Source organism: Aedes albopictus, chromosome 3 (assembly GCF_035046485.1).
Source record: "Aedes albopictus strain Foshan chromosome 3, AalbF5, whole genome shotgun sequence".
Classification (NCBI taxonomy): Eukaryota; Metazoa; Arthropoda; class Insecta; order Diptera; family Culicidae; genus Aedes; species Aedes albopictus.
Window position 1 is genome coordinate 443,177,485 of NC_085138.1, and position 26,649 is coordinate 443,204,133.

General features: G+C 39.6%; 1 protein-coding gene across 13 annotated transcripts in view; it reads left to right on the top strand.

Annotated features, from left to right (window-relative positions):
• Positions 1-26,649, top strand: part of LOC109425937 (hemicentin-1) — a 365,357-nt gene that overhangs the window by 165,513 nt on the left and 173,195 nt on the right. For all 13 annotated transcript variants that reach the window (XM_062856649.1, XM_062856650.1, XM_062856648.1 and 10 more), the window contains exon 2: positions 6,056-6,260. In XM_062856649.1, coding sequence (XP_062712633.1) covers positions 6,197-6,260 — 64 coding nt within the window. In that variant the 5' untranslated portion in view covers positions 6,056-6,196. The remainder of the gene's footprint in view (positions 1-6,055; positions 6,261-26,649) is intronic.

Genomic DNA, 26,649 nt, shown 5'->3' on the forward strand with positions numbered 1-26,649 from the left:
AAGTTCTTTTTTAATTCGTGAAAAAAAATTTCAAATCGGTCAATTAGTTCAAAAATAATGACGAAATAAAAAAAAATAAAATTGTCGTTTTTTGGACCACTCTAATTTCAAAATGACCACCTAAAGGCTTCAACTAAACAAAACAATACGGGTCTCTTTGTTTGTGGTAAAGATCACTCCTCCCAAATTTGAGTAATATCATAGCACTTTCATTCTCGAGTCCACTCTTTTTTTCACGAAATTTCTGTATATATGTCACATTATTTTGCTATTTGCTTATCAAACAAGAGTTATTAATAAGAGCAAATAGCAAAATAATGTGACAATTATTTGGCTCCTCCAAGCAAATGAATGACCACCTCTCAAGTCAAAACTGATCTCATCATAACTGAGGGAATTGCTACAGTTATTTTTATATTAATTTATATTATTTTACATTAATTTTTTTTAATTAATTATCAATCCAATTCAATTCACTTTATTTATGAGACTTTCAGCCGTTGGCTGGTTCGTCTCATTTTTTATATTAACTCATAAAGAAATTTCTGAAAAATATCATGAAAAAAACTTTAAAAAATCCTTTGGCAATTTGAAGAAATCATCGGAATTCTTTTGGGGTCTCTGGACATATTTCTGAAGGAATCCATAAGGAAGGATACCTGAGAAAAAAAAAAGTTTATTTTTGTAATATTTCTCAGTGAATCAAAATTCAACCATCGCGCAACAATGACGACAATGTCGCAACCTGAATTTGTTGCGACATTCTACCCAATGCGACATAGGTTTGTCCCAACTTGAACAAAATAGGATAAAGATCATGCAGCACGAGCTTAGCGATTTTGAGGCCTTGAATTGTGATTTTCGAGCGGTAACTTCGAGTCGGTAAGCATTGCAACGCTGCTGAAGATGTGTCATCAAAAAGTTTCGATTTTGGGTTGGTAATTATTGATTATTCACGAGTTGAAAAGTACGCAACAAAATCAGCTTCCGTTTTGTCTGCAACAAAAAAAAATCGAGATCATGTCATTATCTGTTACCGGTTGGGATAAAGAGTAAGAAGGCGCAGTCTTTGTTGCTTGTTTTGTGCCTCTTTTGTCTGACAATTCTCTTCACTGATATTTCTGTAGACAACTCTAGAGAAATTCTTGAAAGAATCCCTGGATGAATATTTGAATATGTAAATCTTGAAAAGTTAAATGGATTTTCCTGAGGAAATCAAAAGGGGGTTTTCTGAAGAAATCCCTGGAAAAGTACCAGAGGAAACTCCTTGATGAAAATCTGAGAAAATCCTAAAAAATCTCATGAAAATGTTTAGAAGCAATGCTGGAGTAATCTTTTCATGACACTTCTGGACGATTTTTTTAAACTATTTCTGGTGGAATCCGATGACGTATTTCTGAAGAAACCTCTGTCGGAATATCTGAAAAAAAAATGAACCTCTATAAATATTGCCATAATATCCTCTTTAGAAATTTCGAAAGATGGAAACTCCTGGAGACAGTGCTATGAAATTTATAACATCGAGGAGTTTTGAAGTTTATGGAGAATCAGTGAGTAAGCTCCTTGTGAAATTCCCAAATTTCCAGCGAAATCCGTGGTGGAGCTTCTGAAAGAGTCCTTATGGAAATGTTTGCCAAGGAATAACTGTACAAATACCTTGAATAAATTGCAAAGAAATCACTGCATCGTGCCCTGAAGCAATATCCGGCAGCAATAAGCCATTTAATTGACGTTTCTATCCACCCTCCCTCCCCCCTCCGTAACGCTTTTTTTGTATGAAAATCCTCTAACTTTTGAATGTACCGTAACACATGGCCATACCACCCCCCCCTCCCTCTACAGTGTTACGAAATTTGTGGATGGTGCCTGGAATTCTAAGAGAAATTTTTGAAAAACAACCCTGAAGTGAAGAAGAATTCCGTGTAGGATTTTTTTCGAAGAATATCCGATAGAAACGAGGGAAGAATTTCTGAATAAATCCTTTGACTTCAATTTTTTGAGGTTTGTGCTAACGTGAGAATCTCGAAAACACACATAGAACGCGACGCGAGACAGGACACAACACTCATGGTTCTTACAAAAAATTAAAAAAAAAAAAAAATTCCATTTGTTGTAAGAATGAAGCTATTTTTTAAGAAATTTTTTGAAAGTATTGTAAAAGATTACATGTAGAATGTTTTGATGAAATTGATCAAAGTTTATCCAAAATAAATCCCTGTAGTATTTTTCTGAAAGGAAACCGTTGAATATTCCTGGAAAGATTTCTGAAGGGATGTTTGTAGTAATTTTGAAAAATATTTATGGAAGGTTTCCTAAATAAATACATGAAAAGAAAAACTGAAGGAGCTGTAGAGAAATTTCTGAAGCAATTCTTGAAAAATATTTTAAAAGAATACGATGAATTTGTGAAAAAAAAAATTAAAGGAATTTCATAACGAAATCCTGAATGTTTCTTTAGTTTCTGAAAAATTTTTGAAGGAAACTGTGGAGAAATTCGGTTTTCTGAAGTAATCAGAGAACATTTTTCGAAAGAACCCCCGGAAAAAATGTTTCCTGAAAAATACATAAAATCCTCTCCTCGCATCCGTTCTTCCTCGTCCTTCTGTACACCTCCTCCTCTTCTCTATTAATCATCTGGTTGTTGCTCACTATCGGGTTTAGTAGTGTTGTTATCATTGTTGTTTCTCTTTTTTTTTAAGCGAGTGACATACGGCTGGGTTCCACCAAATATTCCAAATATTTTGAGTTCAACATGAAATATCTACAGGAGTTCTCAACTTCAATCATGTTTTCAAACATCGATCAAACATTTGATGATTTAATAGAATAATTTTTGTTTTAATCCTAACTATCAAATTTTATTTTATTTTATTTACAATAAGGCTGTTACAAATATTTATTTCATTTTTTGTCCCACCACTCTTTGGCTGGTCGAGGGGGGGGGTATAAAAAAATAAAGCATTTAATCTGAAAAATATTAAAAACTCATCGGATTTGTTAAAGAATTTTAAGCAAGACCCGAAATTTTGATAAATATTTTTTTATCTGCCCCCTCAAAATGCCAAATCCAGCCAAAAATTTTTGAAGGGGGGGAGACAAAAAGTCAAAATTAAATTTGTATCAGCCTAAGATTATGGTACAATAAGATTTGAGGTGATTTAGGGATTTCAATTTTTAGATTATTCACAGACTTCTTCTTCTTCTTCTATATGGGTCGACGTTCGCAATGGAACTTGGCCTGCCTCTCTTTAACTTAGTGTTCTTAGAGCACTTCCACAGTTATTAATTGAAGGGCTATCTTTGTCTGCCATTGTATGAATTTGTACATTGTGAGGCAAGTACAATGATACTCTATGCTCAGGGAGTCGAGAAAATGTTCCCGACTGGAACGGGAATCGAACCCACCGTCTCCGGGTTGACGATCCAAAGCCTTTATCACTAGGCTAACTGGAGACTCCAGTTAGTTCACAGACTAGACTTTTCGCCTTACTAAACTTCGACAGAGGGCGAAAAAATTCAAATTTTACCGAGGAGCTTATTTATTATTTTTAAAATATGCGCAAATAATGAACTCTCGTGGGTTTGCAACGGCACAATAAAAAAATAACAAAATAATTAATACATATTCTTTTGATATTAGCCCATACAACTACATCGAGAAGCCCGTGGGTATTTAGACCATGCGGAGGGGGCGTGTCCATTTTCCTTTCAGGAATATTTTGTAATTAAAAAAATATTGACTTCCGTGGACATAGAGTATCTTCCGCACAGTCTACACATTCAAAATGGCCATTGCTACAGGAATCTCTTAGTTCATAACTGTGGAAGTGATAATCTTACACTATGAAGCATAAAAGCATAAAGCATAAGAAAAAGAAAAAAAAACTTCTTATAAAACTTTTTTGTGTGATTTTTGGGCCAGCACTACATCTGGGCAGAAACTAGTTCCAACGTCTTTAATGTGCATACTATCCGAGCAAAGACAGATAACTAAGTGATATCACTTTGATAATAAACTATGTTATCGGTGATATCATATTGTTATTTTTGTTATCATCTTTTCCAATTGATGATTATCAGATGATAACAAATTTAGTTATCAAAAATTTTGATTTATCGCGACAACATAAATATACTAAATGATAACACAATATGTTATCAGTTTCCAAACGCACATTTCAAAGCTTTCCCAAAACTGAGGGTCTGGTGGACTTCGAATCTAAAAATAGATTCCGCTTTCCATCTTCAATGCGACTGCAGTACGAAAGCGTAGCCTTCAACCACTCTCCCTCTCACTAAGTCCCTTTGGTACAGGGGTATCGGCTGTGACCGGTAATCACTCGATCAGGGTTCGAGACCCACTGGGCGCAATAGTTGAAAACAGGAATTATAATTATAAGAAACTTTTTTCAACTGCAAACTATGTCGGTAAAGTAGATTTTTACTATTTTGATCGGCAAAATAGCTCTGAATGATAACCAAATGATAACAAAACCTGTTATCAATCAGCTGTATTTTTTCATGTTGATAACTAAATGTAATATTGAACAAAATACTGTATAACACAATTAGTTATCTACTTGAACTTAATGATAACTTAACTTCTTATCATTTTGATATTCGTGGAGTAAATTTGGGTTATCATTTTTGTTATGTTGGCTCTTAATTCAACCTTAATGATAACAAACTCAATTATTAAACGAATGATACCCAGGTAACAGAACTTGTTATCATTTTGTTATTTGCCTTTGCTCGGGTATCGTTTGACTTCTGATACGCCAAACGATAGTTTTGAAGCCACGTGGAAAACGTTCTCATAAATTTACTGTTTATATTTTTTGTAAATAACTTTTTGGACTTGATAATGCTGGTGTTCTTATAAGCTTTGATCCACAGTCAGAATTGAGGGGCCCAGAATCAAAGGGGTGTAAGTGACCATTTTGAGCTGAATATATTATAAAATTCTCCGGTTTTCAAGCTTTTATGAACTTTTTTTTAGATTGTTGCAACGATGATTAGAAAAATTACAATAAATCAGAGAAAATTGGATTGATTTTGAAACTTCATACATTTTGTATGGGATGAAAAATTGGTCTAAAACTTTAAACCTCATTTACTCGAAAGTGGGTGTTTGTCACTTACACACCTTTGATTCAAACCCCCTCAATTTATCGTTTTAGGATTTTGTTCTCAAAGCAGGGACGGGTACAAACGGGAGTTTAGTAGAAAAGAACATGAATTGCAGAATGTATTTTCAAAATCTATATTTTTGATTTTTATTTGTTGGGGTTGACTTGTAATGTCCACATTGCACACCCTACCTGCATCCTTTTGCCTTCCAAAAGTACGACCCGCAAGCTCAACTTTATGATGATGTTTCGGAATTGCTCTTTGCTCTTTCTGCCTCGACTCTTCTCCTTTATGGAATGTTGGCCAGCTGACTCCGGGTGACGAGGGTGTCACATTCCTCCAAGCTGCCACTGCTGACTTTGCTACCGTTACTGCTGCTGCTGCTGCTGATGCCATCGTCGTTGTCGTGACACATTCCTCGCCGACTTAAATAAGAGGTTGTGTTGTGTATAGGTCCTTGTCCTTATTTCCTATGCGATGATGCCGGTGCCGTTGTTGCGCTGACGACGACGACGCTGCACCGAAAACCAACCATTTGCAACATGTAGAGCGTGTCGATACCAAACGACCTACCTTCAAACCGAGTAGGTACCGGGGAAGAGTGATGGGAATGTAAATATATTTATGAACACTCTAATGATGGTTTTGATCTTCGACAAATAGATTCCTGTGTTCAGCCACCAAACTTCCCCGCCCACCGCCCATCACTTCCTGCGGACAATAATGCCGCGGGGGGCGAGGAAGCAAAGTTCACCGGAGCACAGACACACAGACACACATACAGCCGAGTGCGTGGGATAAAAGACATATGTGCCACCGAGCCAGAGGAGCAAACATCAAAGGATAACTCAGCGCGCAGTTAGTCCTTTGGTGCTTGCTTATCAATTATTCGTGACTTATAAATATGTTTTTATGAATTTTACAGTGAATCACCAGCAACAGTGAAAGTACCGGAATGAAAGAGTGAAACCAAAGCCAAAACAGCGAACCGCGCATCAAACCAAATGAATTTATAGATGTATTTTTTGTCTGTTACCAAATATTTGAAAAGTAAGAGTTACTAGATATGAATAGTATTGTTATTATCAGTTTATGGATATTATTACTACTTAACGAAGTTTTATGTCAAGGTAAGTACCCTAGAAGCATAAGAATCTTATCAACCAATTTCCATACAAATGACAAATTACCAACAACGAGAACTGCATTCGCATTCATGAAAAAACAGCCCTCGCCTGAAAGACACAAAAAGTTGGCGCGACATCCGATGAGGCTCTGCATTTTTAATGCTCAAAGTTCAAGAGGGAATTTTAAGCAAGCCACGCCACGGGCTTGTCACCACCACCGTGTTCCTGCACAGTGGTCCCAAAGTGGTATCCACCTGGATTAAGATAAAATCTTTCAGAAAAACAACGATGATTTCACTAAAAAAAGCAGTCTTTCATCAATTTTTAACCATTGAATCCAACTCTAAGACCACTGTGCATTTTTGGCTGCTTGACTGGATGGTGGCGCGCAGCAGTGGCGATGGCAACATTTGCGTGTTAATTGCGCGCACTGCACTGCATACTCCTTCCGCGGCGCGAGTGTTTCGGATGACGACGAGATGACAAGCGTGTGTCCCGTGCGATATGTGTGTCGGCCGTCGGTAGCTATTGTGTATATTTGTCGTTATGTTGCGGCTGGGGGTTGATGACTGGGACGTGCGAGCATGTTTCAGTATTTATTTATTTTCTCCTTGTTGGCACGCTGCGCGCTCGTCAAGGGGCCATACGTTATCAGCACTTTCCTTTTTGTTTCGCGCGATGGCTTTTTTCGGGATGGGTGAGGGTGGGAAAAATATGCTCCCTTCGCACTGGTAACCTAGTGAAGTGAAAACAAATAATTGAAAATATTTAAAACAGCATGCAGTGTGGGAGAGGATGGAGCTGTGAGAGAAAATTGAAAGCTACCCTTTACCGAATAGTTGATTTTATTTAACTGTGGGAAGCTGAAACATAATGGCCACAGTTTCGGCACCATGTTTTTAATTACCTGTTATGATGTGTGGGTTTCACTTATGTCGTTATGTATTTACTTTCCAATTTTCAATTATTTTCAGCCATTTGAACTGTCTATAGATGATGAATAATCTCATAGTCATAGTTCAATAGAAACCTTTTGTAGTTTCTCATGTATATCGAGGTATCCTTCATATATTGCTTGACTACTTTTTCCACCTCCATAAGCTCGTAGGTCTTTCGGAATTTCAGAAGAAATTTAATTGACAGTGTTTGGAAAGGCAAATATGGTTTATTCGGGAATGTGCAAGAAATGCCTTAACAATTTGCCAGAACTTGCCGTCACATGAAGCCTTTCTTGAATTTACAATGAATTCTCTTCGAGAGATGCTCTATGAATGGGGATCGCACTCGAGGAGCCAAGTGGAATCAAGGTTCACCTTGAATAATCGCAATAAGGATGTACAGAATTCAGGAATTTTCTCGGACATTTATTTGGAAACTCTTCAAGAAAATGTTTAAGAGATTCTTCTGGAAATTTCTTGTGCTAATCCTCTAGGCATTGCCTTGCATTTATTTGGCCCTTCCTTCTTTCAAAAAAGTTTTCCCAAGGATTCTCTTCACAGCTCCTGCAGAAATTAATTTAAAATCAATTTCTTGACATTTTACAAGAACTTTTTCTGTGAATGCTTGCAGAGAGTTCTCCAGTTATACGCGATATTTTTTTCATTTCTTCAATAATTCATTTCTTTGATTCCTCCGGGATTTGTTTTTTGTTGTATCTGCAGAGTTTCTTTCAGAAATTTCTCCAGTTAGTAGTACGGGGGTTTTTTTTATGTACGCATCCCTTACAATGTTGTATACATTTTTTTTTTGAGAATTTGCTTCTTTAACGGTGTTGAGATAATTCCATATTTTGAATCTGCACGCCAAACGTGACCAAAATCCAAATTTTCATAAATTTTGGTGCACGGGAACCTATTTAAAAATCAATTTGAAGTTTGTATGGAAGCGATTTGATGAGTCACCCCTCGGCGGATTTTGTACTGGGCGGAACTGTCAAGCAGTTGCCCAGCTGTCAAAAGGTGATTTCGAAAAATCTCTTTGAAATTGATTTTAGATATCGAAATGAAGTGCTAAAAATCTGAAGAAATCAGAGTGGCTCAGAAACAGGTGCTCTTTCGAGTAAAATAAAAAAAAAAAAAACAACAAATTTTTCAAAATAAAAAAAACAATTACTTCAGAGGGATCACCAGGAGTTCTTCTAAGAATTCTATCAGAAAATGCTAAAGGGATCACTCTGAAATGTATTGAGGGAAGAAAAGCAGAATTCCAACAATAACTTTGTCTACAATTTCTGCTTTTTTTAATATTCTTTCAGAAATTTCTCTTTTTTGTAGGAATTATTCCAGAAATTACCCTGGCAATTTTTCTTGGAATTACTTTGTAAGACTTCAATAAGATTCTCTTGATTTTTTTTTACATATAGGGGGTATCTTAATGTGCTTCTTCAATTATTCTCCTAGGTACTATCCAAGACATTCATCCAGTAATTGCACAAGAGATATCTTTAGGAATTGCATCCATATTTTTTTCAAGAAAAAATAATTGAAAAATTTCTAATAAAATTCAAAAAACTAAAAAAAATCAAGAATTTCTTAAAGAAGTTTGCAAAAGTATCTCCAGCAAATCAAACTCAGAATAGCAGAAAGCTCTTCATTTCTTGAGACGATCCTCCAAGAATTTGTTATGAATTCCTGGAATAATTACTTAGCAGACTTTAGCAGGATTACTAAGAATTACTATTTAAAGACATCCAAGAAAAAAAAATCTGATTACACAAGAGAAAATTCTTCAAACAAATTATTCTGATTTTTTGCAGAAATTACTGAAACAACTTCGCAAAGAATTGTTGAAGAAACGCTAGGAAGAATTTCCAAAAGCAGTTCCTGTAAAATTTATAATTTTCTTTCATTTTCTTTAAGAATATCAGAAATACTCCATGAAAAAAGTATTGGAGAAATTCCGAAAATTATATTATTTAATTAATTTAATTTTAATCGCAGCAGTAGTTATGTGATGGAATTCTGAAGCAATTACTGAAGAAATCCTACGTAGATTCCCTTTAAAAGTATTGGAATGCAATTTGGAATTAATTTCCGGAGAAATATTCAAAGAAATTCCAAGGAAATTTCTGAAGGATTCTCAGGAGGATTTTGTTAAGAACGTTCTGCAGAAATACCTGGAGGAACTTCTAAGGAATCCCTGGTTGGAATTCCTAGAAAATATTAATAAGAAATATAAGAAAATTCATTTTTTTCCTCTTTTTCTTCATGGATTTTCTGCCGTAGGCAGGTTCATCCCAGGAATATTCGTGTGGAAAGCCTTTAAGGCGAAACTGGATCCATTTCCTCACTTTTTGGTTTTTGATTTTTATTAAATAACGAAGTCATATTTTCATAATTGGTTTTCGTACACATGTAGAGTATGGATCAAGGTATCTCCTGATTTTTTTTCGTGGTGGAAATTTTTTTTCGTTTTTGCAGAAATCATTTTTGAACAAAATTTCACAAAAAAATGGTTTATGCAAAAATGGAAAAAAATACACTACAAAAAAATCAGAAGATACCTTGTTCCATACTATACATGTGCACGAAAACCAATTCTGAAAATATTGCTTCGTTATTTTATAAAATATCAAAAACTAAAAAAATGAGGAAATGCTTCCAGTTTCGCCTTAAAACAATATTGAAGGATTTTCAAAAAGTATTGTTCTGTGGACGGATCTGTGGACGAATTTCTGACAAAAAATACCTGAATATCTCGGGAAAAACATAGACAAGCTTCTGCAAAGATCCCTAAAAATAACTCGTGGGATGTGTCTGAAGGAATTTCCATAGAAATACCTAGATAACATTTTGAAAAGCTCGTGGAGAAACTATTGGAGTTATCCATAGAAGAAACATGGGATACATGTCTGTGGTAATACATGGTGAAATATCTGGAGAAAATCCTGAAAGAATCTCTGTTTGAAATATGGAAGAGCTCCTGTCTGAATTACTGAAAGTAATATTGCAAGGAATACCTGAAAATTTTTCTGGATGAATACTTGAAGAAATTTTTGGATACATCCATGTGGGAGTTTGCAAAGGAAATCCTAGAGCACTTTCCGAACAAATCTCTGAATATTTTCTGGAAAAAAAAACTCCTGAACGAATTTGTGAAAGAATATTTGGAAAATTTTCGGAAGAATTTTTTAATGATTTTTTGAAGTAGTCTCTGTAGAATATTCTGAATAAATCCCTGGAGAAATTTCGGATGATATTATTGAATCCCCCATAGGGATTCCTGAAATAATCAATGTAGGATTTTTTAAGTTAACCCATGGAAGTTTTCTTGAGGAGTTTTGTAGAAATTTCAGGAGGATCTTCTAACGAAAATTCATAATAAAATTCTGGAAAATATTCTGAAACGATCCATGCAATAGGGTGACAATGAGTATTACCTATGAGTAAAACCCAAAAGACGAAGAGAACAAAACGGCCGAGAATAGGTAATTTCCCCTACATTTTTAAGAAATTTATAAAGAATAGCAAGAAAGACGTTCCGGGAGGAATTTTTGGAAGGTTTAGTAAAAGAATCCATCAAGCAATCTTAGAAGGAATCCAGGGAAGGTTTTCTAAAAAAATTGCAAAATTAATTTCTTGGTCAATCTCTAGAAAAATTTGGAGAAAATTCAAAAAGAAACTAAACATTTTCTAAAGCAATTTATGAGAGAATACTTCAAGAATTTCTCAAAGGCACTCATAGCAGAATTTGTTAGACATTTCTTGAAAGATGTTCTAAAGAAATCGCTGGAGAAATTTCTAAAAAAAAAAACCCAAATTAATCCACCTAGTGGTGATAGTGCCTTTCTCGTCGAACATGTTCTCACAATCTTTCCGACAACGTAAGTCAAAGTGTTTCTGAATCCGAATATTTTTATATAAAATCAAGCATTTCATCAAAGACATCTTTGAATTGACTTAAAACTTATTGATTGCACATAGTCCGACGTTATGTTCAACGTACAAGCAGGGCTGAAAAATATCAGACTTCTCAGTTGACTGCTTGAGCACTTTATTGAGCACCTTCACTAACACTGGAGGCTGATCAATATCAAGACGATACTAACAAGCTAAGCTATAACTCTTTACACAATCACAGATAACAAAAAAAATTTCTGAACATTTGGGCTATATCTTATTGACCATTGAAAACAAGAGCCTACCTATCGCTCTTGTTTTCAATGGTCAATAAGATATAGCCCAAATGTTCAGAAATTTTTTTATAGTGTGCGTCTATTTGTATGTGGGTTTAATTTGTAAGATTTTGTTCTCTTACACATATTTATCGCTTGAATTGATTTTATTTACTTTCATAGTTCCGGCGAAGCACCAAACGCTGGTTGTGCAACCCTACCGGTAGTCTGTAATGTGGTGTGAGCCTATTTTCTAGTTAGCCGTTCCTCGGGTTATTCAAAAAGCCGTGATGTAATATGTTGCATGGTACATTTGGTTACTTTCGATGCGGTACCGGAGCAGGTTCCTGAGCAGGTTCCGGAGCACACCGGGTCTCCCAAATATAGTCTGAGACTATTTCATTGCTAACGTTCATTAGGTTACCCAAAAAAAAAACACGATTTGATTCATCTCATGCATGGGTGGGTATAGATCACTTTTACATTTGACCACTTCCAGTGGGACACCCAGAACTGGTTTCGGGACACTACCGGTTGTCTAAAATATAGTCTGAAGCTATGTTCTTACGAATCGATCATCGTGTATTCAAAAAAGCTGCTATTTGATGTACTGTCAAACACTTATTTGTGCATTTCGCCAGTTCCGGAGAGACACTTGAAAGTGGTTCCGGTACACTACCGGTAGTCTCAAAGTGGCCTGAGACTTTTCTTGCTGACCGTTCTGCGCATCATCGAAAAAGCCGATAGTTAATGCGCGGTGTGCATGCGTTTGGTTCCGTTCTACATTTGACCACTTCCGGCGGAGCACCTGGAACCGGTTTCGACACAGTATTGGTTTTCCAAAGTGTGGTCTATGATTGTTTCTCTTGTTAACCGTTCATCAGGTTACCAAAACAGTTATTTATGGGGTTGGTTCTCCTTTACATTTGATCACTTCCGATGGGGCACCCTTAATCGGTGAGGAATACTATCGGTTGTTCCAAATATGACCGGAAACTTTTTTTTTGCCAATCAAGATACCTAAAAATCCGCGATTTGATTTGTCGCATGGGTTTGGTGCACTTTTTTGTTTGGCCATTTCCGGCGGGACACCCGGAACCGTTTCCGGATCACTACCGGTTCAGATACATATGGTCTGAGAATATTTTCCTGCTGACTGTTCTTCAGGATATCAAAAAAGCCACTATTTGATATGTCGCATGTATGGGTTTGGTTAACTTTAAAACTTGGCCACCTCTGGCGGGACATCTGGAACCGGTTCCGGAACACTACTGGTTCCGATATGTTCTGAGAATGCTTTCCTGCATACTGTTCATCAGTTTATCGAAAAAGCCGCGGTTTGATATGTCGCATGCATGATTTTAGTTCAATTCCATATTTGACCACTTCCGGCGGGACACCCGGAACCGGTTCCGGAACACAACCATTTCCGGAACACAACCGGTTCAAATATGGTCTGAGAATATTGTCCTGCTTACCTTTCATCAGGATGTCAAAAAAGCCACTATTTGATATGTCGCATGCATGGGTCTGGTTAACTTTTATACTTGGCCACCTCCGGCGGGACATTTGGTACCGGTTCCGGAACACTACCGGTTCCGATGTGGTCTGAGCATGTTTTCCTTCTTACTGTTCATCAGGTTATCGAAAAAGTCGCGGTTTGATGTGTCGCATGCATTGGTTTAGTTCACTTTTATGTTTGGCCACTTCCGGCGGGACACCCGGAACCGGTTCCGGGACACTACCGGTTCAGATATGGTCTCAGACTATTTTTCTGCTTTCCATTAATCAAGTTATCTAAAATGCCGTAATTTGATGTGCCGCATGAATAGATTTGTAGCGTTTTCATATCTGGCCCCTTCCTGGGGTACCGGTCAGGAACACCTAAATGGCTATAACTCCGGAACGGCTGGACCGATTCGAACCATTTTCAATAGGAAACAATGAGATTCCGCGTCGAATGAACCGTCGGTCATTAAAATCGGTTGAGGTTTAGTTCAAAAAAGTGATGTGAGTTTATTTTGACCACACACATACACACATACATACACACACACACACATACACACACACAGACATCACCTCAACTCGTCGAGCTGAGTTGATTGGTATATATGACTCCACCCTCCGGGCCTCCTATCAAAAAGTCATTTTTGGAGTGAACATATAGCCTTTCCAGTACACTTAGTGTACGAGAAAAGCAAAAACAGAAGGAGTTTTAACTATCTCTGAAAGAACTAAAGAAATCCTTGGAGAAAATTTCCGAGTGAATCTGAAATAGATTTTTTAAAGAAGCCGATGAAAAATTTCAGGAGCTTTTTGAGGGACAATCCTTGCAAAGTTTTTGAAGAAATGCCGTGACGAATTTCTTTAAAAAAAATCTTGGAAATATTTTTTTTTATTTGTAGCGATTTCCAAAGGAAACCCTGGAAGAAGTCCCAATATCACAGAGTCTATTTTGCACGTGTAAAAGTGCAAACAAATTGGAGAACCGTCAAAGGTAACTTACTTTTTACATATAGACAGGAAGTCCACCGGAGGAAGTACTTCGGAAAATGCTCGAGAATCCTTTTGTCTGTAATTTCTACATGTATTCCTGCTGAATGCTTTTTGAGAATTCTTCATACATTCATCTTGGGTTACCTTCGAAATTTTTTCAAGGATATCCTTCAAAAATCCCTTCAGGATTTTCTTTTTTTAACACTCCTCCATTATTTCATTTAAAAATAATTTCATGACTTTTTTAGAAATCACTTTCCAAGTGCTTCCAGAAGTTTATCATGATATTTTTTAAAGGATTCCTTCGAAGATATCTCAAAGATTTCTTGAAGAAAACCGCAAAACATCCAAGAAGTTACTTTTCAGAGGTATATCTAGGGGTTATTCCACAACTTAATTTACACACTAAGATTCTGATTTTCCAGTTCATTTTTTTCCTTTCACTGAGTTCGGTATGTTTTATTTCTTTTTTCTGAGTTCTCAACAGAAGATTTGACTCGGTACGCTCGGTAATCAATATTTACCGTTCACCAGTAACGATATTTACCGTTAATCTGAAATTTTTGACAGTTCATTTGCAGAACTCGTTTACTCATTTACAGAGTATTCAGCAAAAAGCATAATCGAGCACACCGAGTTGAATCTGTTGTTGAGAACTCGGTAAAAGGATGGGAAAAATACCGAACTGATCTTAGGCTGCAGCGATGTCTGAAAAAAATCTCTAGTCAAATTCCTTGGAGGCTTCTTGAAAGACTTCTTAAAAAAATTCCTGGAAGAAAACCTGGAAAACCCCTTGGATAAAAATTCTGGAGAATCATCTAATGTGAACTTATTTTTCGAAAGATTCTTTTTTAACATATCTTGAGAAACAGGAAGATTCCTGGTCCATTTTTTTTAAATTTCTACAAGCGTCCCTGCTGAAATTGATAGGACTATTTTTGAATAAATTTCTGAAATAATTGCTCAAAGAATTCAAATTCGAATTACTTAAAGTTATAAATAAAAGAGATCTCTGGAATGCAGAGTTTTCTCTATGAAATTTCTAGAGACATTGCTGCGGGAACTTCCATTGAAGTCTCTTGTGGAATTCCCTAAGAAATATTCGAGAAATTTCTGGAGCAAATTCCAAGAAATCCCTTGAATATTTTCTTAAATAATATCAGATAGAACTCGTGAAGTAATTCCTGGCAGAATAAAAAAAGAAATCCTTGTGGAAGAAATTCCTGATTTTTGAGGGGAACATCTGAAGAATGCTCAGAAAAAAATCTCCAAAATTTCCAGAAAGAACTTCTAATGGAATTTCTAAATAAAGCTCTGGCGAAATTTCTAAAAAAAAAATCCAAGAAGAATATATGAAAATCACCTGGAATAAATTCTGAAGGAAACTTTGGAGACGTTTCTGAAGGAATTTATAAAAAAAATAATTCGGGAATTGATGAGCAAACCTATGGAAGGCTTCCTAGAAGAGCTCTTGGATGAAATTCTGTAGGACCCTATAGAGAAGTTTCTAGAAGAAATTTTTGAGAAATTTATTAACCCTCTAATACCCAATCCTGGCTTTAGACGGGGTATAGTTTGAGCATTTTTGTAATTTTTGTTACGCGGAAAATCATTTTTTTTATATTTTTGGCTGATATTAAGGACTGTTTTGTATATCTCAAAATGATTTTTGGTGTATTTTAAAGCGTATTTACATTTTTAAAAAATCATTGAAAAATTGATGTTTTTGTCACCTTTTAGAAGTCATTGTTTATTTTGTATTGAATTGCTACAATTAACATATTTTTAATTTTTCCCAAATCATTCTATCCTTGTTTAATAGTTTAAGGGAATCGAAAACACTCTAAAATTATTTTCCTTAAAATTACAAGGAAAATAAAATTTTCTGTGAAAAAAATTTAAAATAATAATAATTCAACAATAATCATAAAATCTCAAAATGTTTCCATCTCAAAAAATCCGTTCCCCAATTTGGCTTCCAGGAAAAATATAAAAGTGTGGGGATGTTCAAAAATAAAAATTAGAAAAATCAAAAACTGAAATTCACGAAATCGAGAATTAAAAAGAATCATCTTCCAAAACATGTTTATATCGATTTTAGATGACGATAAATGATATTTAGATCAAAATAAAAAAATTGGGTATTAGAGGGTTAAGTACATGGTGTAAACTTTTTCAATGGAATTCATTGAAACGAATTTCGTGGTGCATTTTTGGAAGGAATGCGTAGCATTGTTTATAAAGGAGTTCTTGAATAAACTCATGGTAGAAACTCAATAGAATTTTAGGAAAAACAAAATAAAGATTAATCTTAAACAATTTTAAAAGAACTTCTTGGAATTTTCGTCAAATATTTCACTGGATGTTTCATCAAGACTCAAGACAAATTTTTTTCTAGATATTTTTAGAATTCTTTTGCACATCCCCAGAACAGAATATTATTTCAACAGTTCTACAAAATAACTCACTCAAAGTGCACATTTTCGGTAATACCAATCCGTGTGGTCAATTATGATTTTCAAATAACTCAACGTACATATGTACAGATGGCTAAATTATTGATTAAATTTGCAAAAAATCTACAGCTCAGGTGAGATTTAAATAAGGGTCGTCAGTTCAAATCTCACCTGAGCTGTGGATTTTTTCCCAATTTAATCAATAATTTAGCCATCTGTACATATGTGCATTGAGTTATCTACAATATAGTCTATTAGAAAATATTCAGCATATTTTGCTTAGACTTTTTATTAATACTTTTAAAAGATTACTTGTTGGATTTATATATAGAATGTAGAGAAGGATCAATATATGGAAGATATCGTTTATTTTTCGACACATGTATCGAAAATTTCGTATATTCCGTATATAACATCCCCGGTTGAATCCAATCGATTTTTCTTCGTGAACTAACTCATCCCACCCGTTGCATAATGTATACATACCTCAACTCAAGAAAAGCCTTTCCCCCGAAGGCACTTGAACCCGCGACGAACCCAGTCAGTGCATTCCTGCCAGATTAACTTAATTTATCCCCAACGAGGGGCACCGATCCGTGTAACGAAGCGCACACAATTCCGCGCTTATTTCCGATCCCAAACCAGCAAACATCCACCCGGCTGCTGGCAGCAAACAAAAAAGTAAAACGAAGTCATCATCATCAGCGACTCCAGCGCCAGTGCCATCCCAACCAACCAACAGCGTCGTCGTCATTTTAACGCTCGAAGATGAGGATTTGTGTTGCCGCCGTTAGGAAAGGCCTAGCTAGCTGCTCCACGGAGAACCATTAAAAACTTTGCCCTCGCCTCTTTAAGTGTGTCTATTGCACTTATAAACAATAGACGACCGGGCGGCGCAAGAAGGCGACCAAGTCGGGTAATGGCTGTTTACCGAGAGGAAGGAGACGCAGCAGCCACTGGGAAGTTGAAATTTTGCCGCGCTTTGGCTTCGAGGCTCGACGAACAAGAGCGACATTCCGGCTTCCCCCCGACTCCGAGGGATATCTTCTCTTGGTAGGTATAGGTGTAGTTATCAACTCGGAAGCGACCAAGTGAGAGTGAGTGGTCGTCGTCGGTCGGTTGGTCGTCTCAGCTGTGTGGATGGCGGAGGGTGGTAACTGAAGCATAAAGCATAACACTTCCTGTCTTCTGGCTGGCGGCGGTGGCGGCAGTGTTGGAATGATGCTAATGAAACGGCACGCGTGGGAAAAAGTTGCTGCTTCAAAATTTTCTTCATTGCTATTCCAGTGTTCTCGGTATTGACTTCTGAGTACGTAGGGCAAAACATATTTTCTTTATTCGCTGGAGAATGTGTTACGCTTTTTTTTTGGATAAACTTTTCGAACAACTTTCCCAGTTATCTTAAGGCCTCCGGAAATTCTTTATGTTAGAATATTCAATGACAGGTATTTTACATGAATAATGTTACATGGATAATGAATATGAAATGCTACAACAACTAATGACATTCTAAAGCTGTGCAGTCTGCACCTTACGCCTTCTTGTGCCAACTGGATCAGTGTTGAACATCAAATTTGCAGGGCTGCTCTCCGGCATTATCGCAACATTTGCTGCAAACCGTATCCTTCCGGCTGTAGCTACCTTCAGGATGCTGATTTGGCGTAGAGTGCAACGAGGTCGTGGTTCTTTTGCCTCCGCCACATGTTGGTCTCATGCATACCGTCAAAGTTCATAAGGGTCCTCCTCGAGCATTGTCCGTTCCATATATCGTGTCCGTAGAGGACCACAGGTCTTAAAAGCGTTTTGAATATGAAACAGTTGGTATGAATCTTTTTGAACCGCTGTTTGATACGCCTTCAAATTTCACTACTCACATTGTTGACAGCCACGAGTATGGATTCAAGGTAGAATTATTAATTTACTCGTCTGTCAAAAGCATTACTTTCTAGATGTATATTTTTGTGTTTTGTTAAGTCCACCAGAATGTACTTTGTTTTAACTCATATACTACTAGCTTGATCTCCAGTTCCGCACTCTGCGTAGGGTCCGCAAATCGTCCTCCACTTGGTTGACCCACCTAGCTCGCTGCGCTCCACGTCTTCTTATACCGGTCGGATGACTCTCGAGAACCATTTTAGTCGGGTTGCTATCCGACATCCTGATGACGTGACCCGCCCACCGTAGCCTCCCGATTTTCGCGGTATGGACGATGGTTGGTTCTTTCAGCAGCTGATGCAGCTCGTGGTTCATTCGCCTTCTCCAAGTCCCGTCTTCCATCTGCACTCCGCCGTAGATGGTGTACGCAACACCTTCCGTTCGAAAACTCCAAGGGCGCGTTGGTCCTCTGCACGTAGGGTCCATGTTTCGTGCCCATAGAGGACGACCGGTTTGTATATAGTTAACTTCGTGTTATGGCGAACTTTATTCGATTATTCTGCGGAGTCCAAAGTAAGCAAGACTTCCTGCCACAATGCACCTCTGAATTTCTCTGCTGGTGTCGTTGTCGGCCATCACCAGTGAGCCCAAGTACACGAATTCAATCGCCTCGATTTCATCACTGTCGATATAAATTCAGGGTGGCGGGCGCGGAGATTCCTCCCTGGAGCCCTTTGCCATCATGTACTTTGTCTTCGACACATTAATGACTAATCCGATTCGCCTGGCTTCACTCTTTAGTCGGATCTACGTTTCCGCCATCGTCTCAAATTCACGAGCTGTAATATCAATATCATCAGCGAAACCAAGCAGCTGAACGGACTTCGTGAAAATCGTTCCACTCGTGTTTATCCCCGCTCTCCTAGTGACACCCTCTGACGTAATGTTGAACAGCAAGCACGAAAGTCCATCACCTTGCCGTAAACCTCTGCAAGATTCGAAGGGACTCAAGAGTTTCCCTGATACTCGAACTACGCACATCACTCGATCCATCGTCGCCTCGATCAATCGTATCAGTTTATCCGGGAATCTGCCATAGCTGTTATCGATCGATTGTATCATACGCCGATTTGAAATCGATGAACAAGTGATGTGTGGGCACGTTGTCTTCGCGGCATTTCTGCAACACCTGGCGGATGGCGAACATCTGGTCCGTTGTAGCGCGTTCACCCATAAATACTGCCTGATGTTGCCCCACGAACTCTCTTGCAATCGGTGATAGACGGTGGCATAAAATTTGAGAGAGTATCTTGTAGGCAGCGCTCAGTAGTGTGACCGCGCGGTAGTTCCCGCAATCCAACTTGTCGCCCTTTTTGTAGATGGGACACACGATATGTTCCATCCATTTCTCCGGTAATACTTCATCCTCCCAAATCTTGGTAATGACCCAGTGCAGTGCTCTCACCAGTGCTTCTCCACCGTATTTTAGAAGCTCGCTTGGTAGTTGATCTGCGCCAGCGGCTTTGTTGTTTTTCAACCGGCCAACCTCCTCCTCAATCTCTTGAAGGTCAGGGGCCGGAAGTCTTTCGTCCTGTGCACATACTCCTAGATCTGTTACCACGTCGCCATTGAGGTGCTCATCGTAATGCTGCCGCCTCTTCTCGACCACCTCACGCTCGCTCGTGAGAATATTCCCGTGATTATCTCGGCACATGTCGGCTTGTGGCACAAAGCCTCTGCGCGAGCGGTTCAGCTTCTCGTAGAACTTTCGTGTGTCCTCAGCGTGGTACAGCTCTTCCATCGCTTCGCGATCTCGTTCTTCCTGCTGGCGCTTCTTCATCCGGAAGACTGAGTTCTGCCTGTTCCGCGCCTGTTTGTATCGTGCCTCATTCGCTCTCGTACGGTGTTGCAGCATTCTCGCCCATGCTGCATTCTTCTCGTTTTTTAACTGTTCACATTCGCCGTCGTACCAGTCGTTTCTGTGATTCGGAGTCGCGAAACCTATTGCTGTAGCCGAGGTACTACCTATGGCGGATCCCTCCAGCCCCGGATGGCGGATCCCTCCCTCCCGGATGTCCCTCCAGCCATCTTCAAGTGTAGCTGCGCCAAGCTGCTCTTCCGTTGGTAAGGCCACTGCTAACTGCTGCGCGTAGTCTTGAGCCACTTCTACGTTACGCAGCTGCTCGATGTTGAGTCGCGGCGTTCGACTTCGACGCGTGGTGATAACTGTCGAAAGTTTTGAGCGCATGCATACAGCTACTAAGTAGTGATCCGAATCTATATTCGCACTGCGGTATGTGCGGACATTGGTTATATCCGAGAAGAATTTACCGTCGATTAGAACGTGGTCGATTTGGTTTTCTGTTTGGTGGTCGGGTGATCTCCAGGTGGCTTTGTGGATATCTTTGCGGGGGAAGAAGGTGCTTCAGACTACCATACCACGGGAGGCTGCAAAGTTTACGCATCGCTGGCCGTTATCATTCGATACGGCGTGCAGGCTGTTTCGCCCGATTACCGGTCTGTACATTTCCTCCCTTCCTACCTGCGCGTTCATGTCGCCGACAACGATTTTCACGTCACGCGGCGAGCAACCATCGTATGTTTGCTCTAACTGCGCGTAAAACGCTTCTTTCTCGTCATCGGGTCTCCCTTCGTGTGGGCAGTGGACGTTGATGATGCTGTAGTTGAAGAAACGGCGCTTAACTCTCAACATGCACATCCTTGCGTTGATCGGCTGCCACCCGATCACACGTTGTCGCATCTTGCCCAACACTATAAATCCTGTTCCCAGTTCATTGGTGGTGCCACAGCTTTGGTAGAAGGTAGCCGCTCGATGCCCGCTTTTCCACACTTTCTGTCCAGTCCAACAAAAGTTCCTGCAACGTCACGATGTCGAAGTTGCGGGGATGTAGTTCGTCGTAGATTATCCTGTCACATCCTGCGAAACCTAGTGACTTGCAATTCCATGTTCCATGTTTCCAATCGTAGTCCTTATTTCATCGCGTGGGTCTTTGCCGATTGTATCGAGTCGTATTTTCTCCTATGTTATTCGCAATGGGGATTTTTACGGGTGGCTTATTGGGCCTACGCCAACACTTCTGTCTCGCCGGAGGGCCATCGTGCCGTTCTGTTTAACGTCCCAACCAACACTGGGACGACCACGCTGATGGGACTACCACCTTGGATCTAGCTGGGCGTGGTGCAGCGTTTCTTACTCAGCCGCTGGATGCCAGAACAGACGCTGTTTGAGCCGCACCTCCTTGGTGAACAGACACTCGGATCGTACCTCCTCAATCTAGCTGAAGTCAGAAGGACAACAGTGCCCAGGCTGCACTACCAGCTAAGCACACAACTCTTAGCTGGCGGTCTTTGTCATCGCTTGACCCGTGGAAGCATGAGGTGGAACTTGTGAGGATCAGAGCTATGTTAGACGCTCTCCTTATCGACTCACCGTTTTGCAGCCCACGATGATGGCTCTATGTGCGATAGTAGACACGGGTGGTGTAGAACGGTCTCTCTGAGCGGGCAAGAGCTACTCATCCGGAGTGGACTTCACGTGAATCAGGCTTTGCACTTTGTCAAATCTGCCGTGGACGAAGGAGTGACGGGCGCTGTCTATACGACGGATGCTGCGGTGTGGAGACTACTTGCCATGGATTCGATTTTGCGTCAATTTTGGGTGCGTCGGTCTCATTTCGGACGCCTTCCTCGGCTTCTTCGATGTGGTGTTGGAGATTACAACGGTTGCCGCAATGCGAACAGGCTGTTCCGTATCGGACGGGGCAGAGAGCTACTCCTGTGGGGCTTCTGAAGACTTCGGAGCTATCAGTATCACAGTTTTGGTACTAGTTTCCGAAGCTGCTCATATACAATGGATTGGAATGGTTTCTCTGAAAAAATTCCGGATGGTCGGTGGATGACGCAAAATTTGCCGGCATATCTAGACTGGTTATTGTAGGATAAGAGATTGGGTATTGAATAATATAAAAGTTATGGTATTGAAATGTATAAGAATTGTAGAATTAAATACTGATACGGAAGAGAAAAAAAAATACATCGAAATAAAAATACATAAACACCCCTATAACGTACTAGCGAGATCGCCCATTGCTTGATAATATGAGCGCTTGTCAGAATCGAGGAAAAACGTGGCAACGTGTGAGCGAGCCTCATGCAAACTGTGCGCTGAGCGCAGTGTGCGAGTCAGTTGATAGACTGAAGCAAACGACGACGGACAGGCTCAACAGGAGTAACTTCGCTCCGACAAAAAGCAAGCGGGTGGAACCGCTTTCTGCAAGTCGGAGCGTTGGAAAGTCGGCAACAGCAGCCATATCGCAGTTTACCGGCAGTGAGGATTTTGGAATTTCCTCACTGCGGCTATTTAAAGCTGTGGGCAAGTGACAGAGTTAGTAGCTCTGGTCACGACAGTTATGTTCAAGAGTTCTTTTGAGATGAACTTCGACATCGATGATGAGTCGACATCGACTATGATGGCTTGCAAAAAATTGGATTTCTCTCGGCCGTGACTTGATTTATAGCTGAGCGAGTGTTACTGATTGGAGTGCTATTTCAGAGTGGAATCCAAGTTGTTGGTGGTAATTACAACGTAACGCAGCGGTTTCACTGAGCACCCTCATCGAATCAGTACTTGCGGAAGGGTTCTCTAGGAGCGCTTCGGTAATCATTCGATCGAAGTCTATCTTGTCATGCTCTTCGAACTCCGATCCCGGGATGCGATCCCAACGCACATTTCAACGACTATTGGTTGGTTGATGAAATCTGATGTCGGCTAGGATCTCGGTGTTCTCTCAAAACATCACCGATGGTGCCAATCTACTCTGACCGACCGGGATCCACACCTGGTTGTCTTATTAACAAGGGGAACGATTCAAGGGAGGCGATCGTCTCAACATGGGTTACACTTATGTCGTGATTTAGACGGTCGAAAGATTGTTCGTTACGAGTGATCACCAGGCAGAAAAACATTTGATTTACACTAGCAGATACTACGGGTTCAACTTTGAACATAACGGCTGATAAGCTATCGACCCAGTTTTATCAAATCTGTTTGAGTTTATGCTACGAATGACTGTTTTTATCTGTCCTGAAATGATAAAGCTTCGATGTTGACACGAGTAATGCGTTGAACCAGCATTTCAACTGTCATAAAGGTTCACTCTTCGTGAGAAGCGAATTGCGTTGATGGGCTACGACGTTGGCTGCTCGCGGTTTCGCTCACTTATTCGTGAATTTGGCGTTTCTTCGCTCCGAGCTCGTTCTGGAGATGTATAGCCGGATCTCGATAATTAGTATATGCAAATGGGCATGAATATTGACATCCTACCTAATTATGAAAACACTCAACGTTCGCATTCATCTGCCTGGCACGTGATTCGACAACTTTTTCTGGGTAGTGAAATTCCAAAAGTTCATGCATTTAGCTTCAATATACAGCTATATGGCCCCACTCTGGGAGATTGTGGTACTGACAACAGCTCTAGGTTTTTCAAAATTAAGACAAGCTTTAACATTCCATGAGATTATTAAGTGTGTTCTGCATAATGTCCTATATCCAATTTGTCACAAATCAATGCCGCGTCATCGAATGTTTCCCCTTCTTTGCTGACATCCGTCAAACCTGTCGCACTCTAACGCAATTGTTCCATATTTGTGCTTATGATTCAATATTTGTGAAAAAGGTAAGCGAACTGATCCGGTGGTGGTGGTGGTGCCGTGCTTCGAAGTGTGATGTGACTTTCGTCTAAAGAGAAGAATAACAATCGAGAAAACTGACGAAGACAACGACGACGACGTTGCCGAGAATGGCTCTGATGTTGAACATATTGGTCCGGGGCCCGGGCTCGAAAAGACTGCGTCCTCCGTAGTAGCGAGAGTTATACCTAATGGCGGTGTGTATGTTTTTTCGGTTGTTAGCGGGAAATGGAGGCTAATATCTCCGGGAAAAAGTGAGAAAAAAAAGTGAAGCGTGGGTGCGGGGAGGGGTACTAAAATCTCATCATTGTTCTTCTTCTCTGATGGCGGTAGTAGAGTAGGTTGTGTGTGGAATTGGAAAAATTGAATGAAAGAAATGCTTCGCCATTGTTTACCGTTTGCCATCAGGGGAAGCCATCGCCTCGTTTGACTGTTGTGTGTGGAGCAGTTAGAGATGCTGGCTACTGATCTGCTTTTGTGTGATCAAAGCTGAGGGAGGAAGAGGGGGTGAGGTCTCATTCAATCCAATCTATCGGTTACTGATGACGGGGTACGATTCAGATGAGGACAAAGAAGAAGAGCTGAAAACAGTGAAAAAAACGAGGGTAAAACATAAGACGATGTGATGCTTATTGGGAATGAATCCTATTGTGTGTTGTTATGTCTCATTATGGAGACGGTACACAATCGATTTCCCGGAAAACTTTCTGAAAGGGGTTTTGTTCCTTTTCGGTTGACGCTACTTCGGAGAGTGGCCAAGCCTTTGTGAACTCGAGATGGGGTTTTTATGCCAATGGTGGAGCAAGGTCATCTGCTTTTGATTTTTAATCCGACTTTCCTCTTACTGATTAGGCCATTTAGCATTTATTGCTTTACACTGAGAAAGTAGGTTAGCTGGAAGTTCATAAATTTAGTATGTACTTACAATTTTTAATGTTCTCATCAATGATTAAGTAGCAGCTATAGATTGATTGATTCTTGGTTTGATCATTTTGTTTTTCTGACACAATCTGAACGTTGCTATTTCATTCTTATATTGATGTTTCATTCCATTATGATCTTAAATTTTTAAGATGAAAGTCGTTTTTAAAATGTTCCTTGTCGGTATTGAACTTCTCACAATTTCAAGTTTGCTAAGCCAGTTATAAACTCGGGTTCCCCTTTCCCTTCGGTCGCTACTGACCCGAATCTTAAGAGCGCATCTTTCTTCCCTCTTTCGTTTTGCCATACATGATGGCATGGCATGGGAACACATTCGAAAAATCTGGAAATGTGGTGAACACGTATGTGTTTGCGCTGTGGAATGCTTCCATGTTTGAGAAGAATAAACACACCCAGCCCCGGTAGCGGGAAAATCTTTTCAACCCTTATTCAAGCTCTCTCGCCCTGAAATGCAACAATACGGAAAGTTTCAAATTATTGAAGTTTTCCACATTTGCCGACCGACACACATTCAGACCCTCACAATAATCCAAATACACACGCGTCACGCACGATCGGATTGTGTGCTTTCGAAGAACACCTGAAGAATAGCTCGAAGGTGCGATCGGAGGAAAAACGTGCGCTGAGTGGAGCGGCTGAGGAGGGCCTACTTTCATTTTCTTCCAGCCAGCCAGCAGCGCCTTACCGGAAAGCCATTCATCGTTGTGGTAGCGCTGCTGGCATGGTCTACCAACCGGGTGTTGGCTGTTGAATCGCATTGCTTCATGTTGATGTTGATACCTATCCAATCATTCCCAGTTATACACTCCACACCGACCGATGATGGAAATCGGGTTTTCCCTCGCTCTGCGAAAAGGTTAACAAGATATATTTTCCTTGGGGAAAGTTTTGCTCATTCGTTCCGCTTGTTCCTTCTTTGTTTTCTTTGCAGCTTTCCACCTCCACCGCCGCTGCTGCATAACGGATTTTGATGGACGATTTAATTATTTTCCAAAGAGGTCCTCGTGCCCTTTGTTCGGCCAAATGAAGTTCCAGTCGAATTATGGATCCCGGAGAAGTTTGAGACCCTCTCGTTGTCACCTCTGGCGCCCTCTTCAGACCAGGTCTTCCAGGGGCGACACGATGTGACCGGAAGATTAAAATGGTTGCGAGTCAGTTTCATTAAAGAGTTCGACAAACGAGCAAATCCTCTTTGTCCGTTGAATAATAAATTAGGGCGTAAATTGAAGAAAGCATTTTGTTTCGACGGGTTTTGATCGATGGAAAAGTTAGGTTTGGTCGGTGGGAAAGTATTGAACCCGATTGAGATGATTAATCAATCAGAATTGACGACAAAATTTGGGAAGAGCTGGGATTTTGTTCGCGAAACTTACGATACTTATTAAGGTATTTTCATTTTTTTTTAATTTGTCATTATTCAGATTTTCCTAACCGTATGCCAAGTAATACTGTGACATTAGGTCGAGTAGACGGAAAATTGTTAGATCGATGCACAATAAGCTGAATAGACACCCGATTTTTTTTTTCAAGAATTCATTGAGAATTTCCTCAAAGAATTTTTCTTGTAAAAATTCACGCGGGATTCTTTTGGTAGTTTGCAGTGATTCCTTCGGAAATTACTCCAAGAATTCCGCCGGGGATTGCTCAAAAGATTCAATCGTGATTTTCTCCAAGGATTCCATGGGAATTCACCCAGGAGTTCCATCGGAAGTTTTAAAAGTGTTTCTTTTGGGAATTCTCCAGAGATTACTTGGGGATTTTTATGAGGATTTTTCAGGGATTTATCAAGGTAAAC